Genomic DNA, 19,396 nt, shown 5'->3' with positions numbered 1-19,396 from the left:
GTTTCCATACCAAAAGTTAATGACAATGAACAAATTACAATACAATTTATCTTACATCCTGCGTTACTGCATGTAGAACTCCGCTATATGAAACATTAGCATTGAACCTGAACACAGCATCTGCAAAGTTGCCATCTGTAAGGAGATGAAAGGTTCAAAAAGATTTAGAGATCTTCATTGTACTTCTCAAACTATTATTAAGTTAATGGATGGAAATGCAATTACATTTAAATCCATACTTACTTGGAGGTGTAGCCAAGAATCTGAGATGAAGACTCTCTACCTCCTCATCGACGGGCATGCTGAATAACCCCCATCGCTGACCTTTATGAGTTGATGTCATTTTTACACAAACATCTCGGTTACCAGAGGCTCTTACTCCATCGAGCAAACTTGCTAATAAGGAATCCCTAAGCAAAGTTAAAAACAAAAAGGTTTAGGATTGATAAATTAGAAGAAATTTTGATTTAGAGGGTAACCTAGGCTCTTTAGCAGGTAACCTGTCAGGGGAGCCCTCTGTGCACAAGGGAATCACAAAAGGACAGTGGCATTAGGAGAGAGCCTGACATTCTGTGTCTAAGGTATTAAAAGCATTAGAGCTTTAATATTTTCCTATTGTTTTTTAATTTTAAGATTATTTTTTAAAGTTTTACTTGGAGTTCCCGTCGTGGCGCAGTTGTTAACGAATCCAACTAGGAACCATGAGGTTGCGGGTTCGGTCCCTGCCCTTGCTCAGTGGGTTAACGATCTGGCATTGCCGTGAGCTGTGGTGTAGGTTGCAGACGCAACTCGGATCTCACGTTGCTGTAGCTCTGGTGTAGGCTGGAGGCTACAGCTCCGATCTGACCCCTAGCCTGGGAATCTCCATATGCCGCGGGAGTGGCCCAAGAAACAGCAAAAAGACAAAAAAAAAAAAGTTTTACTGACGCATAACTTACAAATCACAAAATTCATATAATTAAAATGTATAGTCTGGTAATTTGTAGTATATTTATACAGTTGTGCCATCATTACAATCCAGTTTTGATATTCCCCCCAAAAGTTTCCTTGTGCCAATTTGCAAAAAACATCCTAGTCTTAGACAACTGTGTATCATCTCTGTCTCTACAGTTCTCCTTTTCTGAAGAAACTTCATCAAGAGAATGAAAATACAAGTCACAGGTCTATTTACAAAAGATGTATCTGATACAGGACTATTAACCAAAATATACCAAAAACTCTTAAAATTCAACAAGAAAATCCAATTAAAAAATGATCCAAAGACCTTAACAAAGACCTCACCAAAGAAGCTATACAGATAGCAAATACACATGAAAAGATGCTCCACATCTTATGACATCAGGAAAATGCTAATTAAAACAAGATACTACTGGGAGTTGCCGTCGTGACTCAGTGGTTAACGAATCCAATTAGGAACCAAGAGATTGCAGGTTCGATTCCTGGCCTAGCTCTGCGGGTTAAGGATCCAGCATTGCCATGAGCTGTGGTGTAGGTCACAGACAATGCTCAGATTTGGCGTTGCTGTGGCTGTGGCATAAGCCGCCAGCTGTTGCTCCAATTCAACCCCTAGCCTGAGAACCTCCATATGCCTTGGGAGCAGCCCTAGAAAAGACCAAAAAAAAAAAAAAAAAGATACTACTACATCAGTGTTACAATAGCCGAAATCTGGAATACTGACACCACCTAATGTTGATGAGGATGTGGAGCAATAGGAACTCTCATTCACTGCTGGGTGGAATGCAAAATGGTACTGTGGCTTTTGGTAGACAGCTTGGTCATAGAAAACTCAACATTCTCTTACCATATGGTCCAATGATCATATTCCTTTGTATTTAACTCAAGGAGTTTAAAACTTATATCCAGACAAGACCTGTACACAGATGTTTATAGCAGTTTCATTCAGAGCTTCCAAAACTTGGAAGCAACCAACATGTCCTTCAGTAGGTGAATGGATAAACAAGACAATGGAATATTATTCAGTGCTAAAAAGAAATAAGCAATCATGACATGAAAAAAACATGGCGGAAATGAAAGAAGCCAATCTGGAAAAGCTACATACCATATGATTCCAACTATAAAATTGTGGAAAAAGCTATAATGGAGGAGGGTGTGTGTGTGGGTGTGTGTGTGTGGCGGGGGCGGGGAGGGGGCAGTAGGAGGTATTTGGGAAATCTCTGTACCTTTTAATCAATATTGCTGTGAACCTACTAAAACTGCTCTAAAAAAGTCTTAAAAAAAAAAGCTTCATAGAAATTGAATCATATAATATGTAGCCTTACATATCCTTATGTCTTGCTTATTTTATTCTTCATATGTTTTTAAGGCTCAGTTTTTTCTTGCTGAATAGTATTTCATTACGGATACACAACGCTTTTATCTATCTCAAATAGGGGCTATATATATATATATGTGTATATATATACGTATGTATATATGTATATATACGTATGTATATATGTATATATACGTATGTATATATGTATATATATACATACATATATATGTGTATATATATATACTGTATGGATCATTTCTAGCTTTTGCTATTGTAAGTAATGTCATTACCAACATTCACTTGCAAGTCTTTGTGTGGACATGTTTTCATTTCTCCTTGGTAGATACCTAGGGGTGGAAATGCGGTGTCATATGGTAACTGTATGTTTAATTTTCTGAAAAACTGCCAAACTGTTTTTCAAAGCAGTTCTATTTTACATTCTCATCAGCAATGAATGAGAGTTCCAGTTCCTCCACATTTTTGCCAACATGTGGCACTGCAAGTCATTTTGATGCTACCCATTTTAGTGGATATGCAGTAGTTTTAACATTCTCCTAAGACTCACGATCTTTCCATGTGTTGTTTTGGGTTTTTTTTTCTTTCATCATTCATATAACTTCTTTAGTGAGGCATCTGAATCTTTTGCCCACTTTTTGCTTTATATTATTGAGTTGTAGAAGTATTTGCATATTCTGGGTATAAGTCCTTTACAGTCTTATGTTTTCCAAATATTTTCTTCCTATCTGTGGCTTGTCTTTTCCTTAATGGTGTTAAACTTTAAATTTAGACTAAGTCTAATTAAATCAACTTTTTTATGAATTATGCTTTTAGTATTCTACCTAAAAATGTGTTCCTAACTGAAAATCACAAAGAAACTGCTTTACTTTCTGTATGTAAGCTTTATTGGGAATAATAGCATCTTCTTCCTAAGGACGGCTAAACAATATGGTAAAGCATATGACAAATGTAAGTGTTGAGATCTTCTGATTAGGACAGTAGCACTATTTTTTGTCAGAAGGTCTTTTCCTTGAATTTAGGACAGAAGAAAATATAATCTTTTACTTAAGATGCTATTCTTATTGACCTTAGATCAAAAATTTTCTATAATAAGAAAGTTAACAATCATACTACAGGAAGTGAAAACACTTTAATAAGATTGTACTGCAGTCAGTGGCAAAATTACCAGACTGTTTGAACTTAATTTAAAAATAAATTTGGTTTCAATCTATTTACAACAGGATGAAAGAACTGCCTGGAAGGTAAAAACTGCCAATTCCATGGTGATGATAGTATATGGAAGATCCATTCATGGTAGAACAACACTGTAAGTGTGTTAACCTTACAGGAGGAGTTCAGGAGCTACAGCATCTCACAGATATTTATATCAACAGCCAAGTCAAATTAATATAAAAACATGCAGGCACATTCCACTGGAAAATTAGTAACTAGCCTAATAATAGCAACTTATAAAAATCTAACTTTGGATATGTTTATTTACTTATTTATATACATATTTTTTTCTAATTAAAGTACAGTTGAGGAGTTCCCGTGGTGGGAATCCGACTAGGAACCATGAGGCTGCAGGTTCGATCCCTGCCTTGCTCAGTGGGTTAAGGATCCGATGTTGCCGTGAGCTGTGGTGTATGTCGCAGATGCGGCTCGGATCCTGCGTTGCTGTGGCTGTGGCGTAGGCCGGTGGCTACAGCTCCAATTGGGCCCCTAGCCTGGGAACCTTCATATGCTGCAGGAGCAGCCCAAGAAATGGCAGAAAGACAAAAAAAAAAAAAAGTATAGTTGAGTTACAATGTTGTGTTACTTTCTTTTTTTTTTTTGTCTCTTCTAGGGCCGCACCTGTGGCATATGGAGGCTCCCAGGCCAGGGGTCTAATTGGAGCTGTAGCCACCAGCCTACACCAGAGCTACAGCAACACCAGATCCGAGCTGCGTCTGCGACCTATACCACAGCTCATGGCAACGCCGGATCCTTAACCCACTGAGCAAGGCCAGGGATCGAACCCTCAACCTCATGGTTCCTAGTTGGATTCATTAACCACTGAGCCATGATGGGAACTCCAATGCTGTGTTACTTTCATTGAGCATATTTCTATTAAAGTAACTTCCTGCCTTTATCCAAACAATTTAAGAATAAAAGTGAAAGGTGTTATTTTTAAATACTTCCAAAGTACAAATTTCAAAAATACACTTATTTTCACCCTTCCATGTAAAATCGAGTCATCATTTTTTTATTCTTTAAAAACTTGAAAACTAAATAAACTCGTCTTTTCCTAAATTACATAATTTTAAAGTTTTAGATTATAAATCTTTATTTTTCCTCTTTGATGAAGCACTCTGCCCTGCACATACTAGGGTCTCAAAAAGCTAGATGAATTACAAAAAAAAAATACCTCTCTGTCGAAGAGTATTTCCGTATTTGTCCTTTTATAAATTCAATGGTAAAAAGCTGAGGATTTTCTGAGTCACAAACCAATGCAAATACCTAAGGAAAGCAAAAAACAAGTTCAACAAAAGATATTTAGTTTTACGGTATTTCATTAGAAAACTACATATCATCATTTTGCTGACAAAAGTTAATATTTTAAAATGTAGACCCACCAATGTTATGTGACTTTTCTGTATAATTTCATTGTAAAAACATGAGAGAAAAATTTTAAATAAAACTGTTTATGATATCAGAATATAAGAGTTGCTTAAAAGTCTCATTCACATTTTTATATAATACTGAATAACAATTTTACATTGTAGACTTGGGAAATAAATTTTGCAATATTCATTGTTCTAAGATCAATAAATATAATGTGAAGAATTAAATACAGATTCTTCCTGTTCCCCATTCTTTCGACATGAAAAAAAATGTTAAAATAGAAAATTATTTTATGAAAAGGAAAAAAAATCTCATTTAAGCTAATGTTGATGAAACTTACTTCTCCTAAGGGCTTCAATGTTGCAATATTGTAGGTTGCTGGATCACGTTCTACTAAACATGTTTCTGTAAGCGCTAGAATTCTTTTTACAGGTTCCTTCAAACAAAATGGATACACAGTTTAAAAATTATTGAGGAAAAATACCAAAAGATGAAAAAATTTTAATTTTTAACACATGGGTCTTACCGAATGTCTAGGTGATATTTTTTGGACTACAAATTCTGCTAAAGATGTGATGGACTCATCATTGCTATATTTCCCAAAGCGAAGATTCAAATATTGCTCAAATTCTAAAGGTTCTTTTCTGATCCTTAATGAAATACCTATGTAGTTGCCAGCATGGTCTATTGCACTTTTTATAATTTCTTCTCTTTGCTCTGATGCAAATAAATGCTGCACAAAATTTGAAATTTAAAAAGTCAGAGTTGAAACAATTAAAATGTGGCCATATTGAAACAACTCAAAGGAAAGAGACTGAAGGAGCAATTCTAGGGGGAAAAAATTTCAATCAGAAGTAAACAAGCAGTGTGCTATGGCTGAAACCCTATTATTAAAATAAAATCACAAAGCCTGGGATATAGAGCTTGGCAAATGATCACTGAATGGAAATTATCAGCTCATAACTTCTCATCACTGTATGGAAAACAGCACTCTGAGACTCCAAAAGAGGCCCCAGGGACCCCAGCTAAATCCAGCAGCGGTGGTGAGTAGTCTGTGGGCAGGATTTCTAGCTTCAACCAATGTAGCTGATTTCATCTGTTTTTTTGTAGCGGGCTTTCTTGCAGGATTACTCTGAAGAATGTTTAAATGTTTACAAACCATTGGCCTCTGAATGTCACAAACCAACCTCCAAGAGTGTATTTATAAAGGTAAAGATAAGGTATTGCTATGTGAATGTGATACCTAAAGGCCAGAAATGCTTACAACCCTGAAGGGCAGGGCAGGAGAATCTCACACAAGAAAGAACTGCCCTGCCCAGAATGCCATTAGCTATCCTGCTCAGAAACTCTGGATCAGATGTTTTAAAACTTCATTTTATTCCCAGCTGCTTATTGCAGTCATTACAAATGCAGAAGGTACTAGATGAAGTTTTGTTGAATGAATCTGTCATGGTCTCATGTATGTAGCTAGTGTCTTTTATTTATTTATTTATTATTATTATTATTTTGTCCTTTTTTGCCTTTTCTTGAGCCACTCCTGCGGCATATGGAGGTTCCCAGGCTAGGGGTCTAATCGGATCTGTAGCCACCAGCCTACGCCAGAGCCCAGAGCCACGTCTGTAACCTACACCACAGCTCACGCCAACGCTGGATCCTTAACCCACTGGGCAAGGCCAGGGATCGAACCCACAACCTCATGGTTCCTAGTTGGATTCATTAACCACTGCCCCACAACGGGAACTCCCAAGCTAGTGTCTTTTAAAAGCCAGAGTATGCTTAGAAAGTGGTTGATTAAAATTAAAACCACCTGGAGTTCCCATCATGGCTCAGAGGTTAAGAAACCTGACTAGCATCCATGAGGACATGGGTTCAATCCCTGGCCTCGCTCAGTGCGTTAAGGATCCAGCATTGCCGTGAGCTGTGGTGTAGGTTGTAGATGAGGCTTGGATCTGGCGTTGCTCTTGCTGTGGCGTAGGCCAATGGATGCAGCTTCATTTTGACCCCTAGCCTGGGAACCTGCATATGCTGTGGGTGAGGCCCTAAAAAGGCAAAAAAAGACAAAAAAAAAGTTAAAACCACATGGAGGATTTCCCATTGTTACTCAGTGGTTAATGAATCAAGCTAGGAACCATGAGGTTGCAGGTTCAACCCCTGGCCTCACTCATCGGGTTAAGGATCCAGTGCTGCTGTGAGCTGTGGTGTAGGTCGTAGATGCGGCTCGGATCCTGCGTTGCTGTGGCTCTGGCGTAGGCCAGCAGCTACAGCTCCAATTAGACCCTAGCCTGGGAACCTCCATGTGCCGCAGGTGGGGCCCTAAACAGACCAAAAAAAATAATTAATTAAATAAAACCACATGGAGTTCCCTGGTAGCCTAGTGCTTATGGATCCGGCATTGTCACTTCTATGGCTCGGGCCACTGCTGTGATATGGGTTCGATCCCAGGCCAGGGAAACTTTCACATGCCATGGGCATAGCCAAACAAACAACTACTTGATGTTATAAAGCAATAAAAAATGTTGGCATCTGAGGAGTATCATCATTCTTATCCTTAATGGTTACTTTATGCATTGTAAGGCTTGGTTGAATTACTGTGATACAGTTATTGTTAAGGTCTGTGAGGCTACATTCCTGTAATAAGGTATGTTTTCCACCAAGAGGTTAATCATTATAAATTTCCACCACCCAGGGAAGAGACAAACCTTTGGATAACACTATGACAGCAGAATTTAGACTGCTTTACAGTGAGAGAAGGAAATAATTTTCTCTTTGGGCCTTCATCTTTTGGGTCGAGACTCAGAAGTAACAAAATTTCCACATGTGCATTCCTAGATGGGGGACACTAGAATGTTACCCATCACCTGGGTAAACAGTGAAATCTAGAATGGGAAAAGGCCTGTGACTCTGAAGAGCTAACATTTTGTAAATCAGATTGTTCACCCCCTCCATCACTCTTCTTTTTAAATTGAAGTACAGTTGATTTACAATGTATTAATTTCTGCTACATAGCAAAGTGATTCATTTATATATACATATATATATATTTTTTTCTTTTTAAACATTCTTTTCCATTATGGTTTATCATAGGACACTGACTCTCCATCATTCTTTTTACTTTTCTTTTGCTACCCTCTAGCCTCTTATATATCTAAAAGACTTGCCCTGCCTCTGCTACCTAGGAATGGATAGTTAATCTACAGAACACTAAATCTTAGAGTAGTGTTTCCAGGACATTAAGGTAGCTATAGGAATTAAAATTCTCCAGAGAAAGGATTCTTGAGAGTAAGTTCAGTTGAGCCTCTCCGTGTGGATATTCCAATGCTCATCTCTGAGATATGGGGTTTAAGTAAAGTAGGCAGGATGTTTCTTATTGAAAAAAAAAAAAGAAAAGAAAAAAAAGATGGTCATCATATATAGCTCAGCTTGTACTTTCAAGTAACAAACAGGGTCTCAGGAGTTCCCTGGTGGCTTAGCAGGTTAGGGATCCAGCATTGTCACTGCTGTGGCTCAGGTTGCTGCTGTAGCATGGGTTCAATCTCTGGCCTGGGAACTTCTGCATGCCACAAGTGCAGCCAAAAAATAAATAAAGTTTCAATGAATATGAGATTTCAGATTATAAATAGCTGCACAAAGGAAACACTATTAAAAAAAGGTTTTAAATTATTTTTTCAAAAGAAGCTTAGAAACTTTCAGGTAAGACATTAATACCAGTAAAAATAAAACTGTAACTACTATTTATTGAATACTAAGCCACACACTGTGTTTTTACACATTTTACATAAATTATCTCACCCAATCAAAAAAAAATGTATGACATAGATATTGCTCTTCTCATTTTAGAGGGCTGCAAACTGGGATTCAAACTCAGGTCTCTTTGATAACAAAGGCCACACTCTTAATACCATACTTCCTCCCAGAGGGCTCAGAGGAAATTTAGAAATGAAATATAAATGCTCTGCTTTCCTTCAAATGGTCATGTCCCCTTTTAAGTGACTTTTTTAAAACATTACTTACCAATCTGCTAAATCCTCCATAAAGTATACAAAACCCTCCTTGATAATCAGAGAGATCTACAAAGCCTTCAATATTTCTATAGTCATAGGAACAAAGGACTCTGTTGGTTGCAGGATTAATTTGGTCAAACCCTCCTGGAGTTACTTCCAAAATGACAGGTTTTCTTGTATCACTCCAGTGATGCTTATAGCAGTTATATCTCTAAAGAGAGAGAGAATAATACTTTTGGATTTATATTTAAGTTTACCATAAAATTACATTTAATGTATCAATCACTGCTGAAAGAACCAAAAATCTAAATATTATAAACACTTAGAGCTACTATCCAAAATGTTAAAGACAGTTTTATTTAAGCCATTTGGAAGTTTGTTTATTCAATTAAGAATGTTCATGCTAACTAAAGACAGTATGACCTTTTTAAATTAGCAAAGGTTTGGGTCACAATATTTTGTGAAAATTTTAAGTTGCTCTTGGCGAATCTATAAAATCTTTTTTAAAAAGGGAAATCCGGAGTTCCCGTCATGGCGCAGTGGTTAACGAATCCAACTAGGAACCATGAGGTTGCGGGTTCAGTCCCTGCCCTTGCTCAGTGGGTTAACGATCCGGCGTTGCCGTGAGCTGTGGTGTAGGTTGCAGACGCGGCTCGGGTCCCGCGTTGCTGTGGCTCTGGCGTAGGCCGGTGGCTACAGCTCCGATTTGACCCCTAGCCTGGGAACCTCCATATGCCACAGGAGCAGCCCAAGAAATAGCAACAACAACAACAACAAAAGACAAAAGACAAAAAAAAAATACATATATATAAAATCTTTTTTAAAAAGGGAAATCCGGAGTTCCCGTCATGGCGCAGTGGTTAACGAATCCAACTAGGAACCATGAGGTTGCGGGTTCAGTCCCTGCCCTTGCTCAGTGGGTTAACGATCCGGCGTTGCCGTGAGCTGTGGTGTAGGTTGCAGACGCGGCTCGGATCCCGCGTTGCTGTGGCTCTGGCGTAGGCCGGTGGCTACAGCTCCGATTGGACCCCTAGCCTGGGAACCTCCATATGCCCCAGGAGCAGCCCAAGAAACAGCAACAACAACAACAACAAAAGACAAAAGACAAAAAAAAAATACATATATATAAAATCTTTTTTAAAAAGGGAAATCCTTGGAGTTCCCGTCGTGGCGCAGTGGTTAACGAATCCGACTAGGAACCATGAGGTTGCGGGTTCGGTCCCTGCCCTTGCTCAGTGGGTTAATGATCCGGCGTTGCCGTGAGCTGTGGTGTAGGTTGAAGATGCGGCTCGGATCCCGCGTTACTGTGCCTCTGGTGTAGGCCAGTGGCTACAGCTCCGATTCAACCCCTAGCCTGGGAATCTCCATATGCCGTGGGAGCGGCCCAAAGAAATAGCAAAGACAAAAAAAAAAAAAAAAGGAAATCCTAAATAGAAGTGTTATTCTGAAATAATTTCACTGGGGAAAAGATTCCAACTTTTGGGAGCTCCCTGATGATTTAGTGGTTAGGATTTGGTGCTTTCACAGCTGTGGCTGGGGTTCCATCCCTAGACTGGGAGACAAGATCCTACATCCAGCAGCTGCACACTGTGGCCAAAAAAAAAAAAGATAATCGACTTTTGTTGATGGATTCTTTTCATCAGGTTAGACATGGAAAAGGGCTAAGTCACATTTCAAGGCTGTTACAGTATTCAATTTGAATAACCCGAGACAGTTCAGTACATTAATGTAGATTTTCTTTCTTTACACACACGAAAAATTTGAAGCCTCAGTTTGACTTTAGGCTTTTATAATTACACCAATGGAAAGTTATCTTTAGAAGTGTGATCACATTAGCAAGTAAAACTCCATTCAGATTACAACATTCCTTTGTGAATTAAATTACTAGTATCGGAAGTAATTAAAACATTCATTTACTACCCAGTTTTATTGAAAAAAAGAAAAAAAGTTTAGTTAGGCTACTAGCCAAAGGATGTGTTTGGAATAATTTATTTTTACTATTTATTTGTATTTATTTTAGAATAATTTAAAATAAAGGCAAAATGGGGCAAAGAGAAAGAACAACAAAATTTTACATGTGAAATGAACAATCCCTCATCCACCCAAAAAGTCCAGTTTTCTACCCATTAATATGAAGAGGAATACATGATCAGTAACATGATTTTTAAGGTAAAAATGAATTAGTTGCTGCACAAGAGTACAACTATTTCTAATATCAAAATAAGAGAAAAATTCTCTTGCAGGCATTCTGCAAAGAGTAAGGCATTGAATAATAAACACTGCTGCTAACACCCCAGCACTGAAACTAGGAATGGGGTTCATAAGCTCAATCCCCTCAGCATTACTGATCTATGACATCATGCACATGATGGTTTCATTAAAAGGAATTCTGCAAAAAAAACACAAAAGGGCCTGCATTAACCCAAGAATATATTTAGAGCCCTGACTCTAAACTGAAAGATGGAGCAGTGCCACACTTTTCCAGCAGAAATGGGCATAGAAAGGAGGACACCAAAATGGTGCTCTTCCCAACTCTGCTTATTTACAGGTCCCTCAGCCCACGTTACGTTATTCACTATTCCTCCCACCTGACAATCAACTGTCAAGTAATGAGATTTGCCAGTAGAAAGACAATTGTCCTTCAGAATTGTGAGACCCTGATTCAGAGTCTCTAAGGGGCAGTGGGAGGCCTGAGGTCAAATTCAACTTATATAGAAGTGCTGCCCTGGGAGTTCCCGTCTTGGCGCAGTGGTTAACGAATCCGACTAGGAACCATGAGGTTGCGGGTTCGATCCCTGGCCTTGCTCAGTAGGTTAAGGATCTGGCATTGCCAAGAGCTGTGGTGTAGGTCGTATATGCGGTTTGGATTCCTCATTGTTGTGGCTGTGGCGTAGGCCAGCATCTGCAGCTCCGGTTAGACCCCTAAGCCTGGGAACCTCCATATGCTGCGGGAACAACCCTGGAAGAGGCGAAAAGGCAAAAAGACACACACAAAGTGCTGCCCTTCAGGCAATCTACTAGAGATACAGTTTCCACCACAAAATTTTGAAAAGTATTAAGCTGTTGAAGTAATATAAAAGGAAGCTTATAAACAAAATCTGTAAATATGCTTTTGGAAACAGTTGTTTTCCAAACAGATGAGACATTTAAAAAATTCACCTGATAACATAAAATAAGCACACCAAATTATGATTTATAGAAATCTGATTGCAGCTCATCAGGCAAAAGAAAACAGGCAGCTCACCAAATACCATTAGGCTATTTTAAATGGCTCCTGGGCAACCAGCCAATTGCTTGACTTGAGATCTCTGAGGCTTCTGGCATACTAAAATAAGGAGTAGAACATCCATAGAAAGGACGAGGGCTTTAAAAAGATAGGGGAATGGTGCTGTCACTATATCAGAATTCAGTTCCTGCCTTTTGCCAGAAGCTAGAGTTCCGGACAGTGCTATGAGTTTAATTAAGCATTACTCTGCACCCCCACCCCCATTATAAAAATAATACCTTCCAGGAAAACAAAGTTCAACTATTTCAAGGGAGTGAAAAAAAGCATCAATGCCCATTTCCCTTCCCCAGAAGACTCTGATTTAGTCAGTCACACTATGTAACATGTCTAGAGAAGGCCTGAGAAAGTTAAGATTCTAATTAGAAAAAAATGACTTCCCCAAAGCTGACAGTGCACCATGCAAAGCTTCACTGTTGGCCAGATCCAGTGGAAGAACATATAATAAGACACTTTTGACCTATAAACCTTAACACTTGAATAATTTTGAAGTAGGAATATCCTACACGAAACAACTACTGCATGTTCTAGCAGGTATTATCAGCAGTGTGAAGCGTCTGTTGCTGTTTAGAAGACTGAATAAAGATTACCTGAATGATTATAGCATTGTTTTTAATGCTCCATAGTTCTGCCTGAAGATTTTTTTCCAAACTATGAACACTAACAGTCATAAATCTAATTACTCATAATTGAGTTTCCTCTCAAACTACATTCATCTATCACATGGTATCAGCAGACATTAAAATAAAGTTTCTTTCTTCCCCCCTTTAGCTTTGTCATAAAAGGAACACATAGATCATAGAAGGCTTTCTAAAGGGTAACATCTGAAAAAATAAAAATAGGTATTAACAAATGTTAAATACTTGCCCTTCCTGTGATTTTTCCCTCTGAAAAATCAGTTCTAAATCTCTGAAAGAGAAGATAAAAAAGTTTATAACAACAGACTGGTAAGGAAGAATCACAGTTCGGTTCTTTCTATCCAAAGTAATTAAAATCCCAACATAATAACCCTGATATTAAAAAATGTTATTATAGTTTAAAGATAATCAAAAAGTGTGGCATTTTTTGAAAAACAGGATAAATTAAACATGCAACTGCTTCTTTCTATGTAATGCATTTTAAAAGACTAAAACACCATCAAATATAAAGCCTTCAGTAAGAAAAAACTGAAGTTTCGCAGTGTCAAGTTAGAGGTCAATAAGAAAAAATAAGCATAGTGGGAACAGGGGCTCAAAACATTAATAACTGCATTGTAACGTAACAGTTTTCTTAAAAAAGAGAAGAGAGGAGTTTCTGTCGTGGCTCAGCAGTAACAAACCGACTAGTCTCCATGAGGACGTGGGTCTGATTCCTGACCTTGCTCCATGGGTTAAGGATCAGGCGTTGCTGTGGCTATGGTGTAGGCTGGCAGCTACAGTTCTGATTTGACTCCTAGCCTGAGAACTTCCATATGTTGCAGGTGTAGCCCTCAAAAAACAGAGAAATTTAGTGTATAAACCTGAATGGTTCTTACCAACGCTTCTGTAAGAAGTTCTGTTCTGTGCTCTGTAGAAAATTTTAATGTTTCTGACTTTTTTCCACTGCCTTTACGAAATGTGAGGTTGAACTCCATTCCTTGTCCTTTTCCAACAGGGCTGATGCTGCAAATGTCTCCATAAGGCCACTAATAAAAAGAAAGGAATTCTTTCAACTGGTGCTATAATACGGTGAAATGTAACACTTATTTTTACTACTTTAATTTTACAATCACTTTTTATATGAGAAAATTCATAAAATAGACCTAAGGTCTAGAAAAGGTTTTGTCTTATAAAAATTCTGTAACACAAATACTTTTAAAAGTTTTCAGTTATCAGAAATAAGTTTTTTGGAAGTTTCTGTCATGGTTCAGTGGTTAGCGAACACGACTAGCATCCATGAGGATGCGAGTTTGATCCCTGGCCTTGCTCAGTGGGTTAAGGATCTGGTGTTGCCATGAGCTGTGGTGTAGGTGGCAGGCGTGGCTCAGATCTGGTGTTGCTGTGGCTCTGGCGTAGGCCAGTGGCTATAGCTGTGATTCCACCCCTAGCCTGGGAACTTTCTTATGCTGTGAGTGCGGCTCTAAAAAGAAAAAAAAAAAAAAAGAAAGAACTTTTTTTTATTTAAAAAATGTCCAGGGAGTTCCCGGCGTGACGCAGTGGTTAACGAATCCGACTAGGAACCATGAGGTTGCGGGTTCGGTCCCTGCCCTTGCTCAGTGGGTTAACGATCCGGCGTTGCCGTGAGCTGTGGTGTACGTTGCAGATGCGGCTCAGATCCCACGTTGCTGTGGCTCTGGCGTAGGCCGGTGGCTACAGCTCCGATTCAACCCCTAGCCTGGGAACCCCCATATGCCGCAGGGGCGGCCCAAGAAATAGCAAAAAGACAAAAAAAAAATGTCCTATCTCCATTCTAATTTAAGTAATGACATTAATCAAAGCAATTAAAAATACATAGATGTTAAAAGAACTCGGGAATAACATTTAATGATTACCTGCAAATCTGTTAAAAACAACAACAAAAGGAATCTGTAACACATGGCTAATTTAGAACTAAAATTAACTAGAATATACTTAAATATGCTTACCTATCCATGTTCCTGCCTTTATAAATAGTAACCCTACTTTCATGACAAGTATTTTCCAACCACTGCACTTGAGACCTATGTATGCCTGTATTGCAGTAACAGTATTGCCCTTAAAATTATAAAGAATTTACAAATTTTTACATTAAAAAGATGGCTATCATCAATAGTAACATATTAAGAAGTTATAACCCCTAGAGCTTAGATAACCACACACGCACCCCCTTTATTTATGTTTGGTCTTGCGCATTATGTAAGCACATTAATCTTTCTCAGATTTGACATTTCTAACCTAAAGTACTGATTTCACTCCAGGGAGTCATGGGTCATAACCTAGCTTTTAAAATTCAAATGGAGTTCAAACAAATGCCTTATAACTTCTAATAAAATTACCTGATTTGTTACTTCTAAGGTATTAGGATTATATGTAGTAATCGCATGGGTTCCAACTGAAAAGACACGCTTATACCTACAAAGGAAGAGAAGTACTTAAATTTAGTCTTAAATAAAAGATACATTTATAAGAAATTACATGTAACACAAATAAACATTTCAATAAACAAACACAAATGTGTTAATTGATTAATGATGACTAAATATAGTTTAGTTTTATATTCTCACGTTTTTACTATTCTGAAATGTCACTGGTTATTAAGATGCACCAATTACTCGTCTTGCCGTGAAACAATAAGATCCTTAAGGAGAAAAGTAAAATCTATGCCAGCAATCTTATATTGTTACTACGCATGAAGTTAATAAAGCACTGCCAGAGGATGCCAAAAGATTCCAAATGGGAAAATTAAAAAAAAAAAATACACCATACACTACTTAAAATTCTTTCAAAATATCCTTTCAATAAGACTGTGATGCAAATGAAGGAAAAGCTATGACCTGCAACTGGTCTGCCACAGCCCTATTCTGGAATCTTGATAACTTTTATTTAAACACCTACCTATTTACACTTAAGCGTAATTTTATAGAAGTAGGAAGCCTAAACCACAGACAAATTTTCACTTTCCACTTCACTTCCTTCACTTAAAGCAACATATCTGAAGGAGAAAAACTATTTGAATATCAGTAATCCTTTAGAAGAAAGAGGAATTCATAATGATAATGTAAAAATTGAGGATTTCCCTTGGTGACACAGCAGGTTAAGGATCTTGTGTTGGCATTGTGGCTTGGGCTGCAGCTGTGGCATGGGTTTGATCCACTGCCCTAAGACTTTCTGTGGGTGTGGTCGCCCCCCCCCCGGCCAAAAAGTGGAAACTGAATGAGAAAATATACAGCTATTAAAACATTTACAAAGAGGGAGTTCCCTTCAGGGCCCAGCAGTTAACAAACCAAACTAGGATCCACGAGGATGAGGGTTGATCCCTGGCCTCGCTCAGTGGGTTAAGGATCTAGCATTGCCGTGAGCTGTGGTGTAGGTCGCAGATGTGGCTCAGATCCCATGCTGCTGTAGCCGTGGCATAGGCCAGTGGCTTCAGCTCTGATTCCACCTCTAGCCTGGGAACTTCCAAATGCCGCATGTGCATCCCTAAAAAGCTAAAAAAAAAAAAAAAAAAAAGAGAGAGAGAGAGAAACAAAGAAAAACTTATTTAAAACTGAAGAATTAGCTCTTTGGAAATAAAACAATAAAATAGGTATAAAAAACAAAAGCAAAATAAAGAAGACTAAAAATTGGAGTTCCCGTCGTGGCGTAGTGGTTAACGAATCCGACTAGGAACCATGAGGTTGCGGGTTCGGTCCCTGCCCTTGCTCAGTGGGTTAACGATCCGGCGTTGCCGTGAGCTGTGGTGTAGGTTGCAGACGCGGCTCGGATCCCGCGTTGCTGTGGCTCTGGCGTAGGCCGGTGGCTACAGCTCCGATTCAACCCCTAGCCTGGGAACCTCCATATGCCGCGGGAGCGGCCCAAGAAATAGCAACAACAACAACAACAACAGCAACAACAACCAAAATAATAATAATAATAAAAAAAAAGAAGACTAAAAATTTATAACCATAGACACAGAAGAAATTAATGATGTAAGTCAATGCCAATAAATTTGAAAATTAAGACTAAATCAACCCTTCTATATAGAAGAATTTAAGAAAAATACAAACGATTACACCCTACAAAAGCATCAAGGCTCAAACAAGGAGATGGAACCTTAAAAGAACAGGTAAATCCTAAGCTTCTTAAATTACTTCACAAAATAGACTAAAGACAACAGCTTCTCAATTCTTCCAGTGATACCAAAATCCTACAATACAAAAAAGGAAAAAAACCCACACCAATCTATTGCAAAAAACAAACTAGCAATAAGAATCAAATGGCATCTTAAAATACACCATGACCAAAGACAGTTCATTTTAGGAAAACAGTTCAATATTAGGAAAATGTATTAAGGAGTTCCCTTTGTGGCTCGGTGGGGTTAAGAACCTGACTAACATTCATGAGGATGTGGGTTCGATCCCTGGCCTCACTTGGTGGGTTAAGGATCCGGTGTTGCTGTGGCTGTGGCAAAGGCTGGCAGCTGCAGCTCCAATTCAATCCCTGGCCTGGGAACTTCTTTATGACGCATGCACAGCCCTAAAAGGAAAAAAGAAGTATTAATATAATTGATCATATTTACTAAAATAGGTACTTCAATAAATATGATCTGTAAGTTATCAAAAATAGATACTAAACATAATCAGATGCCCTTTTTTTTTTTTCTTTTTCTCCAGGCGGCAGCATATGAAAGTTCCTAGGCTAGGGGTCAAATCGGAGTTACAGCTGCCAAGCCTACACCACAGCCACAACAATGCGGTATCAGTGCTGTGTCTGTGACTTGACTTACACCACGCTCATGGCAATGCTGTATCCTTAACCCACTGAACAGGCCAGGGATCAAACCTGCATCCTCATGGATACTAGTCAGGTTCATAATTCACTGAGCCACAATGGGAACTCCCTGGATGCCTTTTTGGTATCTGTGGGGAAAGATCATGTTGTTCTGCTTTAAACTATCAATGCAATAAAAACGCATATATTACTTTAAACCAACAGGCAACTGTTTGACTCAAGGGTAACACACTAAGAGTATTCCCATTAAGATCAAGAGAGCTTTTTCACATTTTAATTTTCCTATTATTTTTTCTAATTAGTATGTTATACAATAAAAATGACAAAATTTCCATTTGGGAGGGACATGATAGAGTCTATTAATCTTTACCATATTACAAAATTTTTCCGAAATTCACGTCTAAAGTAAAATGGGAAACTAAATAAAGTTTGAGAGCCCTTCCTTCTAACATAAAAACATACATTTGCTGTTTTGTAAAGTGGGGAGAAGGGTAAGGGATTTGTGAAGTGGATGAGGATTTACCCAAACAGCTAGAAAGTCTCAAAGTTTTAGAGGTTTGTTTGTTTGTTTGTCTTTTTTGCCATTTCTAGGGCCACTCCCACGGCATATGGAGGTTCCCAGGCGAGGGGTCCAAATGGAGCTATAGCTGCTGGCCTACACCAGAACCACAGCAACTCGGGATCCGAGCTGCATCTGCAACCTACACCACAGGTCACGGCAACGCCAGACCCTTAACCCACTGAGCAAGGCCAGGGATCAAACCTGCAACTTCATGGTTCCTAGTCAGATTCATTAACCACTGAGCCACGACGGGAACTCCCAGTTTTAGAGGTTTAATCAATTAATGAGGACAGCAGTTCCCGTCGTGGCGCAGTGGTTAACAAATCCGACTAGGAACCATGAGGTTGCGGGTTCGATCCCTGCCCTTGCTCAGTGGGTTAACGATCCGGCGTTGCCGTGAGCTGTGGTGTAGGTTGCAGACGCGGCTCGGATCCCGCGTTGCTGTGGCTCTGGTGTAGGCCAGGTGCTGCAGCTCCAATTCAACCCCTAGCCTGGGAACCTCCATATGCCGCGGGAGCAGCCCAAAGAAATAGCAAAAAGACAAAAAAAAAAAAATTAATGAGGACAAAGGAAAACAAACAAATACAATGTTATTAAATCAATATCTGCCTTAGCAGACTGCTCAATGAAATCAAATGATAGAAATGTGACTTCACAAATTTTTAACTTTCATGTCAACTGATGTTGTCATATTCAAAATCTTAGAGGATCTCAATTAAGAAAATGTTCTTTTCAATTCTATACCAATCTCCAAACAACTAAGCCTTTTCTAACATTTTCTCAGGTAACTTTTCATTCTGATTAGTGCTATGCAAAAGAACTTCCTGAAATGACGGGAAGGTTCTGTATGTACACTGTCCAATTGAGTAGCTACTGAGCAGTTGAAATGTGGCTAATAAGCAACTGAATTTTAAATTTTATTTAAACTCAAATAGCCACACACAGTTAGTAGACACCACACTGGGGAACAATAATGGGGGTGGGGAGGGGAGAGAGCTCAAAAACTCCACTAGTCACTGAAGTAATTGTAATTATTATCATTATGTTTCAAGTATCATATGTTGCATTCATATTTAAAATACAAAACAATGTTAACTGACCATTCATCTCATTTTATTACTACAATAAACTGAACTGGTCAAATGCCACTTGAAAGATGAGTTTTAACTGAGAGGGGTCATTTACAACAGAAGAAATGCATTGTATTCCTCAGAAAAGAAAAAGAAGGGATGTAAAGGACACACTCTG

At 38.6% G+C, this 19,396-nt stretch overlaps 1 protein-coding gene across 3 annotated transcripts in view; it reads right to left on the bottom strand.

The window, feature by feature from the left end:
* The window catches only part of DNAJC13 (DnaJ heat shock protein family (Hsp40) member C13), a 141,869-nt gene that overhangs the window by 87,126 nt on the left and 35,347 nt on the right, over positions 1–19,396 (bottom strand). For all 3 annotated transcript variants that reach the window (XM_047782708.1, XM_047782714.1, XM_047782724.1), the window contains exons 3-11: positions 15,153–15,228; positions 13,674–13,823; positions 13,028–13,069; positions 8,888–9,088; positions 5,403–5,609; positions 5,217–5,312; positions 4,680–4,771; positions 244–410; positions 56–135 (exon numbers count right to left, since the gene is read on the bottom strand). In XM_047782708.1, the coding sequence (XP_047638664.1) occupies positions 56–135; positions 244–410; positions 4,680–4,771; positions 5,217–5,312; positions 5,403–5,609; positions 8,888–9,088; positions 13,028–13,069; positions 13,674–13,823; positions 15,153–15,228 (1,111 nt within the window). The remainder of the gene's footprint in view (positions 1–55; positions 136–243; positions 411–4,679; positions 4,772–5,216; positions 5,313–5,402; positions 5,610–8,887; positions 9,089–13,027; positions 13,070–13,673; positions 13,824–15,152; positions 15,229–19,396) is intronic.

The sequence above is a fragment of the Phacochoerus africanus genome, chromosome 1 (genome assembly GCF_016906955.1).
Source record: "Phacochoerus africanus isolate WHEZ1 chromosome 1, ROS_Pafr_v1, whole genome shotgun sequence".
NCBI classification, from domain to species: Eukaryota; Metazoa; Chordata; class Mammalia; order Artiodactyla; family Suidae; genus Phacochoerus; species Phacochoerus africanus.
This window is presented reverse-complemented; position numbering and strand designations above follow the sequence as displayed.